This window comes from Dasypus novemcinctus, chromosome 18 (assembly GCF_030445035.2).
Source record: "Dasypus novemcinctus isolate mDasNov1 chromosome 18, mDasNov1.1.hap2, whole genome shotgun sequence".
NCBI classification, from domain to species: domain Eukaryota; kingdom Metazoa; phylum Chordata; class Mammalia; order Cingulata; family Dasypodidae; genus Dasypus; species Dasypus novemcinctus.
Genome location: NC_080690.1, coordinates 54981269 through 55006276, shown reverse-complemented (window position 1 = coordinate 55006276; position 25008 = coordinate 54981269). Strand labels below are relative to the sequence as shown.

At 47.4% G+C, this 25008-nt stretch overlaps 1 protein-coding gene across 3 annotated transcripts; it reads left to right on the top strand.

Moving 5' to 3' along the window:
- Positions 1 to 4537: 4537 nt before the first annotated feature.
- On the top strand, positions 4538 to 24888 carry PRODH2 (proline dehydrogenase 2). Of its 3 annotated transcripts, XM_058279266.2 has the most exons (11): positions 4538 to 4814; positions 4891 to 5087; positions 5167 to 5305; positions 5385 to 5471; positions 18888 to 18968; positions 19044 to 19199; positions 19339 to 19505; positions 22666 to 22776; positions 23199 to 23284; positions 24203 to 24290; positions 24659 to 24888. In XM_058279266.2, exons 1-11 carry the CDS (start codon positions 4641 to 4643, stop codon positions 24681 to 24683), a joined length of 1311 nt encoding a protein of 436 aa, XP_058135249.1. In that variant the 5' UTR covers positions 4538 to 4640; the 3' UTR covers positions 24684 to 24888. The 3 variants fall into 3 exon arrangements, with proteins under 3 accessions (XP_058135249.1, XP_071065337.1, XP_004464956.1); XM_071209236.1 differs by lacking the exon at positions 24203 to 24290 and having other exon boundaries at positions 24600 to 24888; XM_004464899.3 differs by lacking the exon at positions 24203 to 24290 and having other exon boundaries at positions 4543 to 4814.
- Positions 24889 to 25008: the final 120 nt, after the last annotated feature.

Below are 25008 nucleotides of genomic sequence, written 5' to 3'. Positions count from 1 at the left end.
CATTACACTCACAGAACTGGATTAAGATTAAGAACATGTTTTTCTTGGGTACATAACTACAAGCCAGCACACTTCCCCCTTCAGCCTCCCACTGCAGTCCAACTTCCTCTCCATTCTCAGCTTCCAGAATCACCTTCTCTGCCATCCCTTGCTTCCAGAACTAGCCAACACCATTTTTTTGTGGCTAGCTCCTCCTTGGCCAAGCATGAGCTACCAGGTCAGTCAGAATTACTCCGCTGAACTGGAGGCCTCCATCAATTGCCTGAGCCACCTGCATCTGTGGGTCTCCTACACCTGCCTCTCTCTGGGCTTTTATTTTGATGGTGAAGATGTGGCCCTGGAGGGTGTGGGCCACTTATTCTGCGAGTTGGTGAAGGAGAAGCACAACAGCCCGAAGCATCTTCTGAAGATGCAAGACCAGCATTGCTGCCGTCTTCCGGGACATGCAGAAACCATCCCAAGACAAGTGGGGCCAAACCTTGGACACCATGGAAGCTGCCATGGCCCTGGAGAAGAACCTGGACCAGGACCTTTTGGATCTGCCTGTCCTGGATTCTGCCAACAAGAACTCTCAGCTCTCTGACTTCCAGGAGAGCCATTGCCTAGAGAAGCAGGTGATACTCATCGAAAAGGGGGTCGGCCACCTGAGCAACCTCTAGGCTGGTTGGCCCGCAGGCCAGGGTGGGTGAGTATCTCTTTGAAAGGCTCACCTTCAAGTACGACTAGAAACACAAAGACCTTTGAGGGGCCCCTCTGTGTTCCCCTTTGCATTCAGGCTTCTGCCTGAGCCCCTCTCTCCAGCCAGGAGGCTCTTTTTTTTTTTTTAAGGAGGTACAGAGATTGAACTCAGGACCTTATGCATGGGAAGCAGGTGCTCAACCACTGAACTACACCCACTCCCCAAGAGGCAGCTTTCTTTTTAATTTTTTAAAAATAGCTTTGGGGGAAGCGGACTTGGCCCAGTGATTAGGGCATCCGTCTACCACATGGGAGGCCCACGGTTTAAACCCTGGGCCTCCTTGACCCGTGTGGAGCTGGCCCATGCGCAGTGCTGATGCGCACAAGGAGTGCGCCCCGTAAGGAGAGCCGCCCAGCACGAAAGAAAGTGCAGCCTGCCCAGGGATGGCGCCGCACACACAGAGAGCCGACACAACAAGATGACGCAACAAAAAGAAACACAGATTCCCGTGCTGCTGACAACAACAGAAGCAGACAAAGAAGAACACGCAGCAAATAGACACAAAGAACAGACAACTGGGGGGGGGAGGGGAGAAAAATAAATAAATAAATCTTTTTAAAAATAGCTTTGATTAATACTTAAAAAAAAATTTATTTATCTCTCCCCTCATTTGTCTGCTCTCTGTGTCCATTTGCTGTGCGTTCTTCTGTGTCTGTTTGTCTTCTCTTTAGGTGGCACCAGGAACCAATCCTGGGACATTCTGGAGTGGGAGAGAGGCACTCAATCTCTTGCATCACCTCAGTTCCCTGGTCTACTGCGTTTCTTATTATCTCTCCTCTGTGTCTCTTTTTGTTGCGTCATCTTGCTGTGCCAGCTCTCCGCTCAAGCCAGCTTGCCACATGGGCCAGCTTGCCTTCACCAGGAGGCCCTGGCAATCAAACCCTGGACATCCCATATGGTAGATGGGAGGAAACCCCTTGAGCCACATCCGCTTCCCAGGAGCCATCTTTTAAAACCAGCTACTTACAGCCCTCTGACTAACCTGTGAACCAAAAGTAAACAACAAAGCTTTCTGAAGAAAAACAAATAAGCGAGTCAGGTCAGCAAACTATAGAGAAAATTAACAAAACCAAATGTTGGTTGTTTGAAAATATCAATAAAATTGATCAAATCCTAGCCTTATTAATCAAGAAAAAAAGAACAGAAATTACTAATATCAAGAATGAAAGAGAGGATATCACTATAGATTCTGCAGCTGTTAAAAGAATATTAAAAGACTATTAAGAATAACTTTGCGCCAACAGATTTGACAAGTTGGATGAACTTGTCAGTTCTCTGAAAAACAGCTTAGGAAAGCTAACACACAATGAAGCACAAAATATGAAAAGCCCAATATTTTTTGAAGAAATGGAATTCTTTATCAAAACCCTCTCACAAAGAAAGCTCTAGGCCAAGATGGTTTCACTGGTGAATCCTATCCAACATTCAAGGAAGAAATAACATGAAATCTTTCAAACTGGAGACAGTTATATGTGCTGAGATGGGAATGATCCTTCAAAATACATTGTTTAAAAAAAAAGTAGGGAAGCAGATTTGGCTCAACTAATAGAGCATCCGCTTACCACATGGGAGGTCTAGAGTTCAAACCCAGGGCCTCCTAACACATGTGGTGAGCTGGCCCATGCGCAGTGCTGATGTGCACAAGGAGTGCCGTGCCACACAGGGGTGTCCCCTGCGTAGGGAGTCCCATGCACAAGGGGTGCACCCCATAAGGAGAGTCGCTCTGCTCGAAAAAAGTGCAGCCAGCCCAGGAGTGGTGCCACACATACGGAGAGCTGACACAGCAAGATGACGCAACAAAAAGAGATGCAGTTTCCCAGTGCCACTGGCAAGAATGCAAACAGACACAGAAGAACACACAGCAAATGGACACAGAGAGCGTCCAACAGGGTGGGGGGGAAGGGGAGAGAAATAAAAATAAATAAATAAAGCAATGTGCAAAACAGCAAAACAGTACAAGTAGTATTTTCTCAACTGTGTAAAAAGTAAAGGAGATACATAGGGGCATTTCTTTTCATAAAAATCCCTGCAAGGATCTACAGTTGTCTTAGAAAGAAGGGATTTGGACATCTGAAATCAAGAGTGGGAGAAAGACTGCTTTTTCACTCTGCCCTCTTTTATACTGATTGTTGATATGAACATGTGCATGTAATTTTTAAAAGTTAAAAGCCTGTTAGAGGACCCAAGCTTTGCAGCATTTCTAATCTGGTTCTGCCACTCTGCTCTAGGAATTGTGTACTAAAGAAAAGGCCACAGAATGGGGGGGTTAAAATCTCAAATCACAGGGTCTGGGAAGCAGAGGGTTAAATCCCCCCTTGGCCACCAACGGGCTGTGTGACTTGGAGCAGGTACCTCCACTTCTCTGAGCATTCGTTTTTTGTATATATATATATATTTTATTAGAGAAGTTGTGAACTTACAAAACAATCATGCATAATGTGTGCAATTCTCATACATCACCCCTCCACCAACACCTCGCATTGCTGTGGAACTTTTGTTACAGATTATGAAAGAACATCATCAAACTATTACTACTAGCTATGGTCCATGGCTTACAGATGGTATATTTTCCCATACACCTCCCTGTTATTAACACTCATGTATTAGTACTGTACATTTGTTATAGGTCACGAGAGAACACTCTCATTTATACCATTAACCAGTCCATCTTCTGCCACATGGTTCACTATGTTATGAGCATTTTTTTTAACATCCGTGAATGGGATTTGTTAATGGAGCTGGGCATCAGTGAGTCTGTAATCCACAGCGCTTAACGACCACGGCAAGTATTTACTGTGTCCACTAACCCACTGGATGAGACTGATACTGTTTTTTTGTTGTTGTTGTTTTTCTTTTGTTGTCCTATGTATTGTATACCCAGGATTACAAACAACATAGATGTGTGGTTTAAAAAAATACTTGTAGCATGAATAACTGTGAATCATAATCCAGATTAAGCAAAAGGACGTAGAAGCCCCATATGCCCTTTCCCAGCTCCCTCAGAGGAGGACTTTAACCTCTCTGACTTTTGTGATAATCGTTTTTCTCCTCCCCTCCCCTCCCTTCCCCTCCCCTTTCCTCTCCTCTTTTTCTTTTCTTTTTATAGTTTGACCACCCCACTCATGTATGTATTGTGGTTTCATTCTCCCTGCTTTCAAATGTATGAAATGGAATCATACAGTATGTCCTCTTTGTTGTCTGCCTTCTTTCACTCACGATTACATTATGAGGTTCATGCATATGGTTGCGGGTAGTAGTCATTCATTCTTTTTCATTGCTGTATAGTATTCCATTGTATGAACAGTCCTCAAGGTATTTATTCATTGCCCAGATGGATATTTGAGTGGTTTCCCTTTTGTGCAATGGCAACAAGTGCTGCGATGACCATTCTCTCAGGCATGTTTCTGGATGTCTGTGTGTAAGTTCTTTAGAGTCCGTACCTTAGCATGGAGCAGTTTATGTGCATTTTCAAGTTTATTCAGGAACACCAACTGTTTCCCACTTACAGATGAAGCAATTGCAGCACATGGAAGTTAAAGAGTTTGCCCAGATCACAAAGCCAGAGTGTGTGTGAACCCAGAGACCCTCGGTCCAGAGCCCATGCTCTCCCTTAGCGGCTGCAGGCTCATGGGGGCCACTGAAGTGAAGTAGGAGCTGTTACGCTGAGGGTTATTGGGAGTTGTTAATGGGTTTCCTTTCCTGTCCCCGTTATTCTGAACTCTGTCCCCACCAGTTAATAATTAACTGCCCCCCAAGGATAATGAACAGTAATTCTAAGAACCTGCCTTTCCCTTCCATGGCCCAGTTAATCAGTCACTGTCCCCCAGTTGGGCAAGGGGAAGCCGCGGACCTGCCGCCTGCAGAGCCCCTCCACCTGAGCGCAAGCCGCGAGGGATTCCCGATGCTCCGGGCCTGCCGAGCGCTTTGCTCCCGGGCTGGGCCCTCCGCGGGGGGCTGGCAGCCGCTGAGCTTCGATGGAGGGGCTTTCCACCGCAAGGGCACGGCAGAGCTGGCGCGGGCTTGGCTGGTGCTGCGCCTGTGCGCCTGGCCGCCTCTGGTCACGCACGGGCTGGCGGTGAGCAGCAGGCCTGAAGACCGGCCCGGGCGCGCTCCGGGTTCCGGCCCTGAGCCCGTGCGCCCTGTCACCCCAGCTCCAGGCCTGGTCTCAGCGACTGCTGGGCTCCCGGATCTCGGGCGCCCTCCTCCGAGCGTCCATCTACGGGCAGTTTGTAGCGGGGGAGACCACGGAGGAGGTGAGGGGCTGCGTCGAGCAGCTGCAGGCGCTGGGTCTCCGGCCCCTACTGGCAGTGCCCACTGAGGAGGAGCCGGACTCAGCTGCCAAGACCAGGTGAGCAGGGGGCTGGGGCCCAGGGAGGGCGGCAGGAGGGGGTCTGCGGCGCCAGGCCCTGATGCCCGCTGCCGGGCAGTGAGGCCTGGTACGAGGGGAACCTCCACGCCATGCTGCGGTGCGTGGACCTGTCGCGAGGCCTCCTGGAGACCCCTGGCCCGGCCGGGCACGTCCTCATGCAGCTGAAGGTGACGGCGCTGGCCAGCACTCGGCTCTGTGTAAGCGATGGGCAAGACGAGCGCCCGGGAGGCTGTGGCTGCCACCAGGCTCCCCTCACACCCCCCACCCCCATTTCAGAAGGCGCTAACCTCGTGGGTCAGAGAGCCCCGGGCCTCCTCCGAGCTGAGTCCTGAGAGGCTGGCAGAAGCCATGGACTCTGGGCAGGTAAGGACCCCACCAGAGTGACACTGGATGGTGAGAGGAGGGGGGAGGCAGGATCCCTTGAATGTGAACTTGGACTTGGCAGGTTCCTACAGGCAGGGTGTTCAAAATATTTCAATAGCTCTATTTCCCAGACTCAGAACCATCAGAATAAATGCAACTGTAGCTTTGGGGCATGACCCTGGAAGGCCCTGATGGAATAAGTCATCTGGGCATTCAAAGAGGGGGCCAGGGTGGCATGAGCACGCAGGGAAGGGATGGGGACAGCAGTTCTTTACCAACCAGAAGAAAGTACACCAGTATTTTATCAATCAACACAGCCATCCTGGTGGGTGCTGGCTAGACATGAGTTCTGGTTAAACTGATGGGATTTTAGTTCATTCATTCCACATCCTATTTCTATTCCTCCCCCTGCCTCCCCCAACCTGATGCTCCATCCTGTGTAATGTGTGGCTTTTGGCTATTGTGACTCTTTTTTTTTTTTTTTTTTTTCCAAGTGCATACTGTTTGGGGGACGTATTTTTCCAACATTTTATTATGAAAAATTTCAAACACAGAAAAGTTGAAAAAATTGTGTAGTGCACACTCATATACTAGCCACTTCGATTCTACCATTATCATTACTCTACTTGCTTTATTTTATTTTATTTTTAAAGATTTATTTATTTATTTAATTCCCCCCCCCCCTCCCCCGGTTGTCTGTTCTCTGTGTCTATTTGCTGAATCTCCTTCTTTGTCCACTTCTGTTGTCATCAGCTGCACGGGAAGTGTGGGCGGCGCCATTCCTGGGCAGGCTGCACTTTCTTTCACGCTGGACGGCTCTCCTTACAGGGCACACTCCTTGCGCGTGGGGCTCCCCTACGCGAGGGACATCCCTGCATGGCAGGGCACTCCTTGCGCGCATCAGCACTGCGCATGGGCCAGCTGCACACGGGTCAAGGAGGCCCCGGGTTTGAACCGCGGACCTCCCATGTGGTAGACGGATGCCCTAACCACTGGGCCAAGTCCGTTTTCCCTCTACTTGCTTTAAATCATATCTATCCATTGATCCATTCCTCTATCCATCCATCAATCTATTTTATTTTTTTGATGCATTTCAAAAGCAAGTTGCAGACATTGGAATGCCTCAGAATGCAAATCATCAATTAGAGTTCAAGAATTCTTTGCAGTTCCTTTTTCTCTTTAAAGGTAAAATTTACATATAAAAAATGCACAACTCATAAATGTGTCCTTTGATGAGTTTTGATAAGTGCACAAGATCATATAGAATATTTCCATCACTGCAAAAAGGTCCTTCATGTCCCTTTTCTGTCAACCTGGGTGGGGGGTGTATTAGTCAGCCAAAGGGGTGCTGAAGCGAAATACCAGAAATTGGTTGGTTTTTATAAAGGGCATTTATTTGGGGTAGAAGCTTACCATTACCAGGCCATAAAGCTTAAGTTACTTCCCTCATTAAAGTTTATTGCCACGTGTTGGAGCAAGATGGCTGCCAATGGCTGCCAGGATTCAGACTTCCTGGGTTCTTCTCTTCCTGGGGCTCATTTCTTTCTGGGCTCAGTTCTTCTGTTTTCTCCACAAGGTCAGCTGTAGACTATGAGGTTCTCTAGGCTTTGCCTTTTTCCACAAGGCCAGCTGTAGACTATCAGGCAACCAGCTCTGTTTCTCTCCCTGGGACTCAGTTCTCTCTGGGCTTAGCAGCTCTGCTCCTCTGTGTGCTTACCTCCCAGGCTCCAGCTCAAAACTCCCAACTCTGTCTTTTGTCTTGTCTTTTATCTGTGAGTCCCACCCACCAAGGGATGGGGACTCAATGCTCTATTGACGTGGCCTAATAAAAGTCCTAATCATAATTTAATCAATTAAAAGTGATACTTTCAACAGACCAGTCTACAAACATAATCCAATAACTATTTTTGGAATTCATAAACAATGCCAAACTGCTGCAGGGGGCATGTCTTTTTTTTTTTTTTTTTTTTAATTTACACAGATAGCATGTTATTGTCTTGGTTGTCAGGCTGCTGTGACAAATAACACACAATGGGTTGGCTCAAACAAGGGAAATTTACTGGCTCACAGTTTTAAAGCAAGGAGAAGTTCAAAATCAAGGCATCAGCAAGGGGATGCTTTCTCCCCAAAGTCCATAACATTCTTACGCTGGTGACCCTTCAAGCTCCTAGTCCTGTATTCCTGCCATAAGTCACATGGCGATTGTTTTAGTCTGCTAATGACTGCCAAGGCAATAGACCAGAAGTGGGTTGGCTTTTACAATGGGGATTTATTAACTTATAAACTTACAGTTCTGAGGCCGTGAGAATGTCCAAATCAAGGCTTCATCAAACGATGCTTTTCTCCCTGAAAATCTGTGGGCAGTCCTGGACTCTTCTCTTGGATGGGCAGGCACCTGGCAGTGAAATGTCCAAATCAGAGCATCATTTGGCTCCTTCTGGTTTTCTCTCCCAGCTCCTGTGTTCTGTTTGATTTCAGCTTCCGACTTCCAGGACTTTCTCTCTGTCTCTATGGCTTTTCCTCTCCACATTAATCCCATTTATAAAGGACTCCAGCAAGAGGACCAAAACCCATCCTAGGTCCTTGCCTCGCTGAAGTAATCCAGTCAAAGGCCCTCCACTGAAGTAATTAAACCAAATTTCCCATCTAAATAGGTCCACACCCACAGGAACGGACCAACTCTGAACATAATTTTCTGGGGTCCACAAAAGCCTCAAACTACCACAATGAGGTCTTCTCTTTTCTCTTCTGGTTCACTTGATTGCTGTCTTCCTGCTCCTGGCTCCTTCCCACGGCTTTCTCTTTATCAGGCTCCCAATAACAGGATTAAGATCCATTCTGATCCACGTGGCCACTTAAACTAACATCTTCAAAAAGTCCTGTTTAAATGGATTCACACTCACAGGAAAGGGATTACAATTAAGAACATGGTTTGGTTTTTCCCCTCTGGGGTACATAAATCAACCTGCCATACTTACTTATCTCATTTCGTTTCTTACATTTTCCACTGACTACTCTGATTTTAAGATACATTCATGTTTCTCTGTGCAGATAACACATTGTTTCTAATTGCTGCTTCTCAGCCAGGAATTAGTAGGGGGGGGGGCTCTGAATCTGGAGACTAAGCTGTGGTGGACATGCTAATGTTTCCTCCTCCAAGCTTGATAATTTTTAAGTTTTTAAATAATTTCTTTTTTAAAGAAGTTGCAGGCATATAGTAAAATCATGCAGAAAATACGGAGTTCCCATATACCCCCCTTACTATTAACACTTTTGGTGTGGTACCTTTGTTACAATTGATGAAAGAATATTATTATAATTGTACTTTATAGTCCACAGTTTACATTAGGGTTCACTGTATGATATGGTCCTATGTTTTTTATTTTTTATTCTGAAGGGAAGCCTATTCTGGTAACATATATAAAACCTAATATTTCCCTTTTAATGACATTCAAATACACAGTTCAGTGGTGTCAATCACATTCACCGTGTTTGCTATCATCACCACCAAGCATTATCAAAACCCTTCCATCATCCCACACAGAACTTGCTCCATTTAAGCATTAAATCCCCATTCCCTACCCTCTCCCCAGCTCCTGCAGATCTGTATTCCAGGTTCTGACTCTATGAACTTGCTTATTCTAATTATTTCATATCAGTGAGATCATACAGTTTTTCACCTTTCTGTGTGGTTTATTTAGCTCAATATGATGTCTGCAAGGGTCATCCATTGTTGTCACATGTATCAGGACTTCAGTCCTTTTTATAGCTGCATAATATTCCATTGTATGAATGTGCCACATTTTGTTTATCCATTCATCTGTTGGTGGACACTTGGACTGTTTCCATATTTTGGCAATTGTAAATAATATCATTATGAAATCAGTGTACAAATACCTGTTTGAGGCCCTGTTTTCAATTCTTTGGGGTAGATTAGGGTAGCAATTCACATGGTAGTTCTATTTTTTTTTAAAGATTTATTTATTTATTTCTCTCCCCTTCCCCCCGGCCCCAGTTGTCTGTTCTCTGTGTCTATTTGCTACATCTTCTGTTGTCAGCGGCACGGGAATCTGTGTTTCTTTTTGTTGCGTCATCTTGCTGTGTCAGCTCTCTGTGTGTGCAGCACTATTCCTGGGCAGGCTGCACTTCCTTTCCCACTGGGCGGCTCTCCTTACAGGGCACACTCCTTGTGCGGGGTCTCCCCTACGTGGGGGACACCCTTGCGAGCATCAGCCCTGTGCACGGGCCAGCTGCGCATCAGCCCTGTGCATGGGCCAGCTGCACACGGGTCAAGGAGGCCCGGGGCTTTGAACCGCGGACCTCCCATGTGGTAGACTGACGCCCTAACCACTGGGCCCAGTCCGCCGCCCACATGGTAGTTCTATACTTAACTTCCTGAGGAACTGCCAAAGTGTTTTCCACAGTGACTGCGCTATTTTACATTTTAAAAAATGAATGAATATTCCTAGTTCTCCACATCCTCTCCAACACTTTTCTTCCATTTAAAAAAATAGTAGCCATGCTAGTGGGTATGAAATTGTATCTTGTTGTGATTTTGATTTGCATTTCCCTAAAACCTAATGATGTTGTGTGCTTTTCAAATGTTTTTGGCCATTTTTATATTTTCTTTGGAGAAATGTCTATTCAAGTATTTAGCTCATTTTTAAAATTGGGTTTGTCTTTTTCTGTTGAGTTGTAAGATTTATTTATATATTCTAGACATTAAACCCTTACAGGATATGTGATTTCCAAATCTTTTCTTCCATTCTATAGGTTGTCTTTTTACTTCCATGATGACGTCCTTTGATGCACAAAGGTTTTTAATTTTGATGAGGTCCCATTTATCTTTTTTCTTTTGTTGTTCATGCTTTTGGTGTAAAGTCTAAGAAACCATTGCTTAATACAGGGTCCTGGGAAGCGGATTTGGTTCAATGGATAGGGCATCAGCCTACCACATGGGAGGTCCAAGGTTCAAACCCCGGGCCTCCTGACCCGTGTGGTGAAGCTGGTCCATGTGCAGTGCTGATGCACGCAAGGAGTGCCGTGCCACATAGGGGTGTCCCCTGCATAGGGGAGCCCCACATGCAAGGAGTGCGCCCCGTAAGGAGAGCTGCCCCATGTGAAAAAAAGTTCAGCCTGCCCAGGAGTGGGGCCGCACACACAGAGAGCTGACACAGCAAAAAGAGACACAGATTCCTGGTGCCGCTGACAAGGTACAGAAGAACACACAGCAAATGGACACAGAGAACAGACAACTGGGGGGAGGGGAAGGGGAGAGAAATAAATTAAAAATAAATCTTTAAAAAATGAAACAAAAAACAAGGTCCTGAGATGCTTCCTGATGTTTCTGTCTAGGAATTTTATAGTTTGGTTCTTATATTTAGGTCTATTTTGAGTCAATTTTTGTATATGGTATGAGGTAGGGGTCCTCCTTCATTTTTCACATACGGTTATCCAGTTTTCCCAGCACCATTTGCTGAAAAGACTGTTCCTTCCCAATTCAGTGGACTTGCCACCCTTGTCAAAAATCAATTGGCCTTAGATGTGAGGGCTTATTTCTGAACTTTCAATTTGATTCCATTGGCTTATATATTTTTCCTTGTGCTAATATCAAGCTGTTTTGATTACTGTAGCTTGTAATAAGCTCTAACTTCATTCTTCTTTTTCAATATGTTTTTGGCTACTTGGGGCCTGTTAACCCTCCATATAAACTTGACAATTGGCTTTCCCAATTCTGCAGAGAAGGTTGTTGGAATTATGACTGGGATTGTGTTGAATCTGCAAATTACTTTAGATAGAATTGACATCTTAACAATATTTAGTCTTCCAATTCATGAACATGGAATGTCCTTCCATTTATTAGGTCGGCTTTGATTTTTTTGCATAATGATTTTTAGTATTCCATATATAAGTCCTTTACACCACTGGTTAAATTTGTTCCTAGGTATTTTATTCTTTTAGTTGCTATTGTGTACGGAATTATTTTTCTTGATTTCTTATTCAGATTGCTCATTACTAGTGTATAAAAACACTACTGATTTTTGCATGTCGATCTTGTATCCCAACACTTTGATGAATTTTTTAGTTCTTGTAGCTTTATTGTGGATTTTTCAGGGTTTTCTACATATAGGATCATGTCACCTGCAAACAGGAAAAGTTTCATTGCTTCCTCTCCAATTTGGATGCTTTTTAGTTCTTTCTCTTTTTCTTGCTAATTGCTCAGGGTAGAACTTCCAGTGTAAGGTAGAATAATAGTGGTGACAGTGGGCATCTTTTTTTTTTTTTTAACTTATTATCCCCCCTTCTCCTCCTCCTACTCTGCTGTTTTTGCTGTCTGTGTTGTCTTCTCTTCTCATTTTCTGTCCTCTAGGATTCACCAGGATTCGATCCTGGAGACGTCTGATGGGGAGAGAGGTTCCCTGTCAATTGCCGACAGGGTGCATCTTTATCTTGTTTCTTTTCTTTTCTTTTTTTTTTTGAAAAGCACGTTAGTATTTAATGAACCTCCCTCCATAAGGCTTCAAGCCACCAGGACACAGGCTCCCCCCACACCCTTAATCTTCTCCTCAGCTCTTCTGCTGAAGAATTTGGCCTTCACGATGACAGGCTGTTTTGGAAGCTTTCCCTTCCCCGGAACTTTGTAGTAACCTGATCGCACCCCATCAATGATGGGAGCAGCTCTAGTCTTGTTTTTGGCAGCATTTACCTGTGTCTGTTCACTGACCAAGGTCCACAGTTTATCAAGGTTCACAGTTGGACAGAAGCTCTGATTCCTCTTCAAGTGATAATGTCTCACACCAACCTTCCCGAAATAACCTGGGTGATATCTGTCGAAGCTGATCCTGTGGTGATGCGTGCCACCAGCATTACGCCGGCCTCTGGTGTTTGTCAGCACGGCTGTGGCAATGGCTCACATGGCCCCGGAATTTCCGGGTCTTTCTCAATCTGGATGGCAGGTCAGCAACCAAGATGAAAGCTTTATCTTGTTTCTGATCTTAGAAAGCTTTTAGTCTTTCACTATTGAGTGTGATGTTAGCTGTGGGTTATATGTCTACTTTATACCATATTGAGGACATTTCCTTCTGTTTCTAGTTTTCTAAGTTTTTTTTTTTTTAATGAGAAAGGTGCTGGATTTTGTCAAATGCCTTTTCTGTGTCAATTGAGATGACCTTGTGGTTTTTATCTTTCATTCATTAATGTGATTTCCTTATGTTGAACCATTCTTACAGAACTAGGCTAATTCCCACTTGATCATGGTATATACTTCTTTTAATATACTGTTGGACTTTGCTAGTATTTTGTTGAGGATATTTGCATCTATATTCACAAGAAATATTTATATGGAATGTTCTTTTCTTTTGGTATCTTTATCTGGTTTTGGTAATAGAGTAATGTTGGCCTCATAGAATGAGTTAGGGAGTGTTCCCTCCCCTTTAATTTTTTGGAAGAGTTTGAGCAGGATTGCTGTTAATTCTTCTTGGAATGTTTGGTAAAACTCACCAGTGAAGCCTTCTGGTTCTGGGCTTTTTTGTTGGGAGGTTTTTGATTACTAATTGTATTAGCTAGCCAAAGTGATTACTAATTGTATTAGTCATCAACAGGGTGTTGATGCAAAGTACCAGAAATCGGTTGGCTTTTATAAAGGGTATTTATTTGGGGTAAAAGCTTACAGTTACAAGGTCCTAAAGAATCCAACTCAAGGTACCGTAAGAGGTACTTTCTCACCAAAGTCAGCTGCTACGTGCTGAAGCAAGATGGTGGGCGATCTCTGCCTGGGCTCTCCTTCCTTCTTCCTCTTAAGGCTTCTTGAGCCCAGCTTCTTCCCATCTCAGCTGTAGGCTGGCATAGAGCTTGTCTCTCAGGGCTTCCTCTATCAGTCTGGCATAGGGCTTGTTTCTTTCCAGGCTTGCTCAGCTGCTCAGCTGCTCAGCTGAAAACTATCAGGCAAATAGCTCAGCTCTCTACTCTTCCCAGAGCTTTAGCTGTTTGAGCCTTCTCCTTTCTGTCACATGGGAGGACCATTTATATAGGCCCTCCAAGGAGTGGGGATTTAACCTGAGTTATGCCTTACTGATGTTGTTGAATCAAAAGCCCTAAATTGATTTTATCAAGTAAACTCAAAACCTTTGAATTTAATTCAATCAAAGAGTATCACACCCAAAGGAACAGACCCAGTTTAAAAACAATCTTTTTTGGGGTGATTCATAAATAATCTCAAGCTGCCACACTAATTCAATGTCTTTAGTTGTTATTGGTCTGTTGACATTATCTATTTTTTCTTGAGTCAGTGTAGGTAGTTTGTGTGTTTCTAGGAATTTGTACATTTCACCTAGGTTTTCTAATTTGTTGGCATACAGATGTTCACTGTATCCTTTTATAATCCTTTTTATTTTCAGGGGGTGTAGCAGTTTAATATTATTGATGAATTCCAAAAGGAAATACTGGATTATGTTTGTAATCTGATCTGTACCTGGGCATGATTGAGTTATGATTAGGGCAAAGAACAGAATTGGGGGTTTTCTGATGTTGGAGTTTTGATGTTGGAGTTTGATGCTGAAGACTTAAGCTGGAGCCCCAGGAAGTCAGCACACAGAGGAAAGAGAAGCTAGCACCAGGAAGGAAGGAACCGTGAACCCAGAGAAAAGCAAGCCCCAGGAATGTAGGAATCCAGGAAGGCGGAACCCTCACACATGTCAGCAGCCATCTTGCTCCAAATAGACTTCGGTAAGGAAAGTAACTTATGCTTTATGGCCTGGTATCTGTAAGCTCCTACCCCAAATGAATACCCTTTATAAAAACCAACCAGATTCTGGTATTTTGCATCAGCACCCCTTTGGCTGACTAATACAGGGTGTCAATAGTAATATCCTCTCCTTTCATTTCTGATTTTAGTTATTTTCATCCTGTGTTTATCTGGTAATGTCTTAATCTCTCCCTCAGTTTTGAAAGACATTCTTGTTGGATACAAAATTCTTTGTTGGCAATTGTTTTCTTTCAGCATTTTAAATATTTCATCCCGCTGCCTTCTTCCTTCCACGGTTTCTGATGAGAAATCAGCATGTAATCTTATGGAGACTCCCTTGTAAATAACACATTGCTTATCTCTTACAGCTTTCAGAATGCTCTCCTTGTCCTTGGCATTTGACTACCATGTGCCTGGGCACAGTTCTTTTTGACTAGTCCAGTTTTGAGTTTATTTAGCTTGTTATATGTACATATTCATGTCTTTAGTTAAATTCAGGAAGTTTTCTGCTATTATTTCTTTGCCTCTTTCTCTCTTTCATCCCCTTCTGGGACTCCCATAATGCATGTATTGGCACACTTGTTGTCCCACAGTTCTCTTAGGCTCTGTTTGCTTTTATGTTTTTCCCATTCTTTTTTCTTTCTGTTCCTCAACCTGAATAATTTAAGTTGTCTTGTCTTTGAGCTCACTAATTCTTTCTTCTGCTGGCTCCAATCTGAAGTTGAAACCCTCCAGAGAATTTTTTTTAAAGATTTATTTTTTATTTATTTCTCTCCCCTTCTCTCCCTCCCCCATACCCCCTCCCCATTGTCTGCTCTCTGTGTCCATTCGCTGTGTGTTCTTCTGTGTCCGCTTGTATTCTTGTCAGCAGCACTGGGAATCTGTGTCTCTTTTTTGTTGCGTCATCTTGCTGCATCAGCTCTCCGTGTGTGCGGTGCCACTCCTGGGCAGATTGCACTTTTTTCGCATGGGGCAGCTCTCCTAACGGGGTGGACTCCTTGCATGTGGGGCTCCCTTATGAGGAGGACACCCCTGCGTGGCATGGCACTCCTTGTGCGCATCAGCACTGAGCATGGGCCAGCTCACCACATGGATCAGGAGGCCCTGGGTTTGAACACTGGACCTCTCATGTGGTAGGCAGATGCTCTATCAGTTGAGCCAAATTCTCCAGAGAATTTTTAATTTCAGTTATTGTGGTCTTCAATTCCACTATTTCTGTTTGGTTCCTTTTTTTTTTTAAGTAGACACTGAAGGGCTTCAATGCCACACTTAGGGTTACTTTATTTTTTTAAATTTATTTCTCTCCCATTCCCCGCCCCCCCCCCCCAGTTGTCTGTTCTCTGTGTCCATTCACTGTGTGTTCTTCTGTGACCACTTCTGTCCTTATCAGTGGCACTGGGAATCTGTGTTTCTTTTTTTTGTTGTTGCGTCATCTTGCTGTGTCAGCTCTCCGTGTATGCGGCACCATTCCTGAGCAGGCTGCACTTTCTTTCACACTGGGCAGCTCTCCTTACGGGGCACACTCATTGCGCGTGGGGCTCCCCTATGCAGGGGACACCCCTGCGTGGCAGGGCACTCCTTGCGCGCATCAGCACTGCGCGTGGGTCAGCTCCACATGGGTCAAGGAGGCCCGGGGTTTGAACCGCGGACCTCCCATGTGGTAGGCTGATGCCCTATACACTGGGCCAAGTCTGCTTTCCTCCTAATATCTTTTAGTTTTCTTTCCATGTTTTCTTTTATCTCCTTGAGCATCCTGAAGATCATTTTTAAAAATTCTTTGTTTGGTATGTGCAAACCTGGTCTTCACTGATGGTTTCTGGATTTTTATCTTATTCCTTTGAATGGGCCATCATTTCCTGTTTCTTTGTTTGTCTTGTAACCTTTTGTGGCATACTCCACATTTTAATATTTTAAAGTATTAACTCTGGGATTTAGTGCCTGAGCTGTCTGTTCCTTAATTTTGTATCCAGTGATATGAGAGAGATTTCCTTAAGTACCAAGAGCTAACAAAAACAAACCATAATTTTTGCAAATCGACTGTCAATTTGACTGGTGCTGTCTTTCAGAGTTTAGTTCTTCTGTAAAAAGATCAGCAGAGGTGAATGCAAAGTGCAAGGACCTCTCTGTCTTCCTGAGCCTGCCTCTTGTCCTAAGTTTGTGCTTACTCATGGCTTCAGGAAGTCCCCCATTTACAGGAATTCAAACATCCCCTCTACTCCTAGGAAATAGACTCTCTCCCCCTTCTAGGTGCTCTGTTATCTGACTTAAAGCAAGTACTGCTTCGACTTCATTGTTTTTTACATTCCTTTAGCTGCCTGCAAACTGCTTCTGCCTTCATGGCGAGGTTTGAGAAGGTGAATCCTAGAGGAGTTTCCTGGATCAATCTTTCAGTCTTCCACCACATAGGCTGGCACTGGCATACCAGCACCTAGACGGGCATAGAGGTTACTCTGCTCCTTCTGGAATTAGGAACAGGGATCCATCATTGGGGAGGGAGTGGAGGAAGGACCAGCAAGGGACCAGGAGCTTCTCCTACCACTTCTCAAGCTGTGTTTTTTTAATTTGGCTCTTGCCCAGTTACTGAAACATTTTAACTATTTTCTAGAGGGTTTTTTTCCTAAGAATAATTTTTTATTTTATTTATCACCGCCCCCCATCATTGTTGGTGCTCATTCTGTCTCCCCTCTGTATCTGTTTGTTGTGTACTCTGTGTCTGCTCATCTTCTTCTTAGGAGGCACTGGGAACCGAACCCAGGATCTCCCATGTGGGAGGGAGACAAGCAATCACTTGAGCCACATCCACTCCCTGCTTGTTGTGTCTCCTCATATCATCTCGTTGCATCAGCTCATCATGCTGGCCTCTTGCGTCAGCTTGCTCGTCTCTTTTAGGAAGCCCTGGGAACCGAACCCGGGACCTCCCATGTGGTAGGTGAGCACCCAACTGCTTGAGCCACATCCGCTTCCCTGTTTTCTGGACTTTTGACGAACATGGCTCTGTAGGGGGATGTACCCTGGAGTGTCTTTTGCTGCCATCTTAGTCTACTGGAAGCTAATTTAAAATTTTTAAAATGTGTTACAGAATGAGGAGAAGAAGGTGTCAGTGCTTCCGAGGCTTGATTTTGGAGTATAAAGTTTCCCCTCTTTATGAGCTTTAGTTTACTTAGGAGGGGACACTGACAGTGACTTGTTCCCAGTGTGGTCTTGAGGATTAAGGCAGATGTAGAGGCTCTGGCAGAGGCTGGCTTCTGCCTTCCCAGTGAACAGGGGGTCTCCCCTAAGACTACGTGGGAGCCAGGGGACAGAATTCTCCGATTGAAGAAGAGGTGATTGAGCAGTTGCCCCCAGCTCTTCCTACCTCCTGGAGAGAAATCCCCCTCCCCCAGTCCCCAAGATGGGGACGTTTGCCACATCCAGGCCAACCCGCCCAGGATGGGGTTCCATTAGCAGGCCTAGGTCAATGTCACCCACCTGGACCCTACTGAGTATAATAAAGCTTGAGGCTCCACCTGTTCCTCTTTCTTTAACATCCCAGTTTCTTCAAACCCAGCTGGAGTCCTGTGAGTCACCAGCAGCTCACATGAACCCTTTTGAGTTCTCAGAGCCAGACTGTGAGTTAGGGATGATTATTATCCCCACATCACAAATGTATCAATTCCCCAAATGTTTATTAAACATCCATCATGTGCCAGGAACTGTACTGGATCAAAAGGAGGCAACAAGGACCAAGACTAAGAGAACCTGGGCCCCCAAGGCACTTCCTTGTTAGCTTAACATATTAAGTGTTGATAAGGGAAATGTAGGGAAACAGGCTCTGGATACCGGGCTGCAAATTTCTACAGGGAGAACCTCATTGAGAAGGTGACCTTGGAACAAAGACTTGAAGGAGGAGTGGGAACATGTCAAGTGGATGTGTGGGGAAGAGTGTTCCAGGCATAAGGAACAGCCAGAGCAAAGGCCCTGAAGGGCAGAAGCATCTGCATGTTCAAGGAATAGCAGAGAGGCCAGTGTGGCTGTAGCAAAGGAGCCAGGGGTCAAGCGGGAGGGGATGGGCAGAAAAATCCAGGGGCCAGAGCAGGTGGGGCCTTGTGGGCCGCCATGAGGACTTTGGCATTCCCTGAGGAAGCTGAGATCCTGGAAGAAGGTCACACCCCATGGCCCTCTGAGCCAGCCACTGCTCTAAGCCCTTGACATGCATTCATTCCAAGTCACTTCAGCTGTCCAAGCTTCAGTCTCCTCACTGGAAATGGGACTTGGAATAACCCCTATCTGCTAGGATCATCATGAAGATTAAATGAGAGGATATGTGAAGTCATCTGTTAATTATAATAACGAGGGCTTGTACTGAGTGCTTATTATGTGCTGACACTGTCCCAGCCTTCCACGTCCAGGTCCCTTACATATTAACCCATTTGATAGGTGCAATTATCATCTCTACTTTACAGAGGAGGAAGCTCGAGGTCCAGAGAGGTCATATGTCTTGTTCAAGGTCACACAGTAAGCAGCAGAGTCAGGATGTGAACTCATGACCCCAGATAGTTATCTCCCTGTTCTTGCTACTTTCTATCTTTCTGACCATTACTAAACTCTTTCCCTCTGCCTGATGGCGGGGGACTGGAGACTTAGGTAGGCTCGAGTAGCCCTGAGCCCCCCTTGCCTCCCCTGCCCTTTCACAGGACGTCCAGGTCTCCTGCCTCAGCGCCGAACAGAACAGGCATCTGCAGGCCTCCCTGCGCCGCCTGCACCGCGTGGTCCAGGTAACGCCCGCGGCCGCGGCTGGCTCCCCGCCCGGCTGGGCCCTGGGACGCTGACGGGGTCTCCCCGGCCCACAGCATGCGCGGGCCCGGCACGTGAGGCTCCTGGTGGACGCCGAGTACACCTCGCTGAACCCCGCGCTCTCTCTGCTGGTGGCTGCCCTGGCCGCGCGCTGGAACCGCGCCAGCGAGGGCGGGCCCTGGGTGTGGAACACTTACCAGGCCTACCTGAAGGTGCGCGGCGCCCCGGGGGGCTGCGGGCGGGGGCCCCGGGGGGCTGCGGGCGGGGCCCCGGGGGCTGCGGGCGGGGCCCCGGGGGCTGCGGGCGGGGGCCCCCCCGGGCTCTGCGCCCCGACCTGCCCGCCCCCTGCAGGACACACACGAGCGCCTGACGCGGGACGCTGAGGCCGCCGGCCGGGCTGGCCTGGCCTTCGGGGTCAAGTTGGTACGAGGGGCGTATCTGGACAAGGAGAGAAAGGGGGCCCGGCTCCAGGGCACCGAGGACCCCACGCAGCCTGACTACGAGGCCACCAGCCGGAGGTAGGCCTGGGCCAGGCCGGGGCTGCGGGAACGGGCACAGCCTCTGACGCGGAACCAGGGCCCGAGCCCGGCGGGCTGGTGCTGAGCCTCCCTCTCCCGGGCCCCAAACGCCATCACTGCCCCCCAGACCATCCGGCAGCGCCTCCTCGCCCCCGCCCCCTCCTTCGCCTCCTGCCCGCACCTCAGCCAGAAGCAGTCTCTCAAGGCCTCAGGCAAACCGCAGCCCCCTTGGTCAGAACCCTTCCCGGGCTCCCATCTCATTCTCTATAAGGCCGCACCCGTCAAGGCGCCCGCAAGCTCCCACGTGACCTGTGCCCGGCGGCACCTCTCCAGCCTTAACTCCTCCCACTTTTCCGCTCACTCGCTTCCTCCAGCCACATTGGCCTCCTAGACGCCCCCCATGGCCTTTGCGCTTCCTCTTCCCCCAGCCAGCTGCAGACTCACTCCCTCACCTTTCCTTGTTACTTACAGGGAGCTGCTGGGGGGGCGGGGCTTCTCCTCCGCGACCCCCCACACTTACTCACGTTTACCTGCACACAACCAAGCCTTGACCAGAACCCAGGCTTGCCTCCGAGGCCTGTGAGTGCCTAAGCACATTCCTGTCCCACTGGCTTAATAATTGGTACCATTACATTTTTAAACTGAGCTGTAATTTGCATACCCTAAAATTCATGATTTTAAAGTATATAATTCAGTGCTTTTTAGCATAACAACAAAGCTGTGCAACTATCACCACTATCTAATTCCAGATCATTTCCATCACCCCAGAAAGAAAGCCTATATCCTTTAGCACTCATTCCCCTTTCCTCACCCCTGCCCCAGCAACCACTCAGCCACTTTCTGTCTCTAGGGATTTGCCTCTTCTGGACATTTCATATGCACAGAATCATACAATATGTGGTCTTTGGTGTCTGGCTTCTTTCACTTAGCACAAGGTTTTCCCTGCTGTAGCATGTATCAGTACTTCATTCCTTTTCATGACTGAATAATAGTCCATTGCATACACACACACACACACACACACACTTTCAAGTCTCTTGGGTATATACCTAGGAGTGGAATTGCTGGGTCACATGGCAGCTCTATGTTTAACTTTCTGAGGAACTGCCAAACAGCAGCTATACTGTTTTACATTCCCACTAGCAATGCACGAGGGTCCCAATTTCTCCACACCCTTTTCATCGTGGTACTATTAGTTTTTTCATACAGATTTTGAATAAACAGTAAATTCACTTGATTCAAAAATAAAAACGATATGGAAATGAACACACTGACATATTTCACTCCCCACTCCATCACCATCTAGTCACAGAGGCTCCCTGACCCCTTCCCACAGGTAACCACCTGTGCTAGGTTCTCACATGTGTTTCCTGAATGTCTTTATGCACATGCAAGCAAACATGATATTTTCTTATCCCTCCCCCCTTTTATTTTGGCACAAAAAGCATCATGCCTACACATTGCTCTGCGCCTTGCTTTCCCACTCCACTGCACATCTTAAAGGCAGCCAAGTAGCGTGGTCATGAATCCAGACTTTGGAACACCACTGGACAGCTTGGGATCAAATCCCAGCTTGGCCACGTCTAGACAAGAGATTGCCTTAACCTCCCTCAGCTTCAGTCTTCCCCTCTGTAAAACAAGGGTAGTGAAAACAGCCACCACCTCACAGGGTTGATCTGAGGATTTGAGGAGTGAATGTATACGTGTCAGGCAGGGTCCAGAGGAAAGGATTCCATGGGGTATAACTAAAGGAAAATGAATGAAGGGGCAATTTATAGAAGGTGGGCAAGGTTAGGGGAATTCTCAGGGAATGTTGGGGCACCTCAGAACTCATAAGAGGGGGAGGGTTGAAGCTGAGGCCGAGGGACACCTGGCAGGAGCTGTGAATGAGCAGGGAAGGGGGCTCGGGGGCAAATCCCCTGGGCCCTCTCTCTCCTCCTGCGTCTGATCTGCCCCTGACTCCTTGGGTGTGTGGGACTTAAGTCAGTTCCTGAGAGGTCAAGCAGGGCAGAGACCAGATTTGGGGGGCAGAGGAGAAAAACCGGCAGCGGAGAAGTCTGCCATGTCCTTGGCTGCGGCAAGCTCAAAGCATTTGCCAGCCTGTGGACCTCTCCATCTTACTGCCCAGACCGTGTCCTCATTCATTTTTTGTTTTTGTTTTAAGATTTCTTTTTTATTTATTTCTCTCCCCTTCCCCCACCCCCAGTTGTCTGTTCTCTGTGTCTATTTGCTGCATCTTCTTTGTCCACTTCTGTTGTCAGTGGCAAGCTCAAAGCATTTGCCAGTCTGTGGACCTCTCCATCTTACTGCCCAGACCGTGTCCTCATTCATTTTTTGTTTTTGTTTTAAGATTTATTTTTTATTTATTTCTCTCCCCTTCCCCCCCGCCCCCAGTTGTCTGTTCTCTGTGTCTATTTGCTGCATCTTCTTTGTCCACTTCTGTTGTTGTCAGTGGCACGGGAATCTGTGTCTCTTTTTGTTGTGTCATCTTGTTGTGTCAGCTCTCCGTGTGGGCGGCACCATTCCTGGGCAGGCTGCACTTTCCTTCACGCTGGGTGGCTCCCCTTATGGGGTCGCACCCCCTGCACGTGGGGCTCCCCTACGCAGGGACACCCCTGCCTGGCAGGGCACTCCTTGCGTGCATCAGCACTGCGCATGGGCCAGCTCCACACGGGTCAAGGAGGCCCGGGGTTTGAACCGCGGACCTCCCATGTGGTAGACGGACGCCCTAACCACTGGGACAAGTCCGCTTCCCATTGTTTTTACACTGTTCTCCTGGGCTCAGTTCCTTCACCGCGCTTCTGGACATGTGGGTTGTTTCTGTAAACAATGCTGCAGTGACTAACCCCAGGAAAGTGCCATCTTGTGCACGTGATGTGGCCTTTTACTGTGAGATTGCCATCAGGCCAAGGGCTTCCCACACCCTCATCTCACGCCATCTTCAGCACTGTGCTGGTAGTGAAGTCACATTGTTACGGAAGAGGAAAATGGCCCAGGGAAGGGATGCCACTTGCAGCTGGCGCAGGTGTCATGAGGATACTTTCTGATTCCAGAGACCCTGCCTTAACTGCACCCACCTCCCCAGGGGAGGACAGGAATCCCATTCCCTGGGGCCTGGCCCTCGCCAGGTGCCACAGCCGAACCGAGCCTGTCCCTGCAGTTACAGCCGCTGCCTGGAACTGATGCTGACCCACGTGTCCCGCCGGGGCCCCCTGTGCCAGCTCATGGTGGCTTCCCACAATGAGGACTCTGTTCGCCAGGCAACCAAGCGGTACGAGTGGGGCTGGGGTGGTGAGCCCCAGAGGAAGGCCCCTGGCTGTCCTCTCCCTCACCCTCATGCTGAGCATGGGCAGAGGGGGTGGGAGGAGGACGAGGGGAGGAATGGTGTGGCATCGGTGGCTTCACAGGAGCTGGGCAGAGGGGGTATTCAAAATATTTAACCCCGGCTGCTCCAGGCGCCGTGTGGACAAGGCATCACCCCTTATTTACTGGGGCATGGGAGGTCTGAGAACTCCAGGGAAGGGACTGAGACCCCCTGGGGGCCCTCGAGGGTCTCGCAGCTGTGGTGACTTATTGTTGAGTTTGCAGCTATTTCCATGTGTGAATAAGTGGAACAAGCCTATGGGTGTGCAGTGGTGGACTTTCCCTCCGAGTCCAGCCCTGTCTGGGCTGAGAATGTGTCCTTTTCTCTAGCATGTGGGAGCTGGGCATTCCTCTGGATGGACCTGTCTGTTTTGGGCAACTTCTGGGCATGTGTGACCACGTCTCCCTGGCACTAGGTATGTGAATGACTGTTCATCCCAGGCCTCATTCCCGCCAGCCAGATCCCTGCAGCTGGCCAGACCCCCACGCCCTTCCAGACAGACGTGCTATTCCAACACCTGAAGGCCTTGCAGGTCTACGTCTCTGCTGCTGGCTCTTGGTTGGTTCTACATCCTGGTGTCTTGTTTTCTGCTCGCTTCATTATCTTTACCGGGCTGTTCCCAGACTGAGACTAGAGGATTTATGTTTTCCCCTGCCAGGTACCAAGGGGTGCAAAACCACTCTACCCTAAATTCAAAGCTTTATGGTTTCTTGAGGTATCCCACCAAGGCAGATTTGGGCTGCCAGTCTGTGAAGAGGCTAACCCATTGCTACAGCCTCTCAGGGGTGGATGTTTCTGTTTTCTTCCCTGCTCTGATTGTTGCCAAGGCCATTCCCTGGGAGTGGGGGAAGGCTGGAGGGTTGACTTCTTGTTAACCCTTTACTCTGGGGGCAGGGGAAAAGTTCCCTTTACAGCTCTCACACTGGTCAGTCTTTGGGCCTGCTGTCTGGACCCCTAAACTCTGTGAAGTCACCCCAAGGCAGCTCAATTTGGCTTTCAGAACAGAAGTGGCTTCTTGGTTCTTGTTTTCTCTTAATTCTCGGATTAAGAATTCCTTACTCTCTTGGAAGCATTTTAATAATTTTAAGCATGTACCTTTATTTTTTAAAATATTTTTAAAAAGATTTATTTTATTTATTTCTCCTCACCCCCTCGTTGTTTGCACTTGCTGTGTCTATGCATTGTGTGCTCATCTTCCTTTTAGGAGGTACCAGGAACTGAACCTGGGACCTCTCATGTGGGAGGGAGGTGCCCAATCACTTGAGCCACCTCTGCTCCCTGCTTTGTGATGTCTCTCATTATTGTTTCCTCCTTGTGTCTCTTGTTGCATCAGCTTGCTGTGCCAGCCTGTCACATCAGCTTGCTGTCTCACTCATCTTCTTTAAGGGACATTGTGAACCGAACCTGGGACCTCCCATGTGGTAGGCAGGAGCTCAGTTGCTTGAGCCACATCTGCTTCCCTAAGCATGTATTTTTAAATGATTGCTCTAGGAATTTGTTTTTTTAAAAAGCAGTTTTATTGAGATATATTCACATACTGTACAATCCATACAAAGTGTACAATACATGGCTTTTAGTATAATCACACTGTTGTGCATTCATCACCACAAAAATTTTTCTTTTTGGAGTAATGAAATTGATCTAAAATATTTTGTGGTAATGAATTTTAGTTGTTTTTTTTTCCCAGTGGGAAATTTTGTCAAACTCCCCTATTCTGCCATGTTCCCAAGGGGGCCTGGAGCAGCCTCTCCCCAAGCCGGAGCCCACATACTGCCAACCTCTTCCCCAGGACAGGCCGGCTATGCGGTGTATAAGTCCATCCCCTACGGCACCCTGGAGGAGGTGATCCCCTACCTGATCAGGAGGGCCCAGGAGAACCGGAGTGTGCTGCAGGGGGCCCGCAGGGAACAGGAGCTGCTCGGCCAAGAACTGCGGCGGAGGCTGCTAGGGGGACGCTAAGGGGCCCCACCAGCAACCCAGGGCCATGTGGTCAATAAAGGTCCCCAGCTACTGCCCAGACTGCTGCCCTGCTCTGAAGTCGCCTCCTCAGGGAAGGGCCCCTTGCGACCTCACTCAGCCCAATCTCTGCGTCTCTGCAGCTAGAGAAGAGTCTTCAGAGGAACTGAGAACACAGCAAGG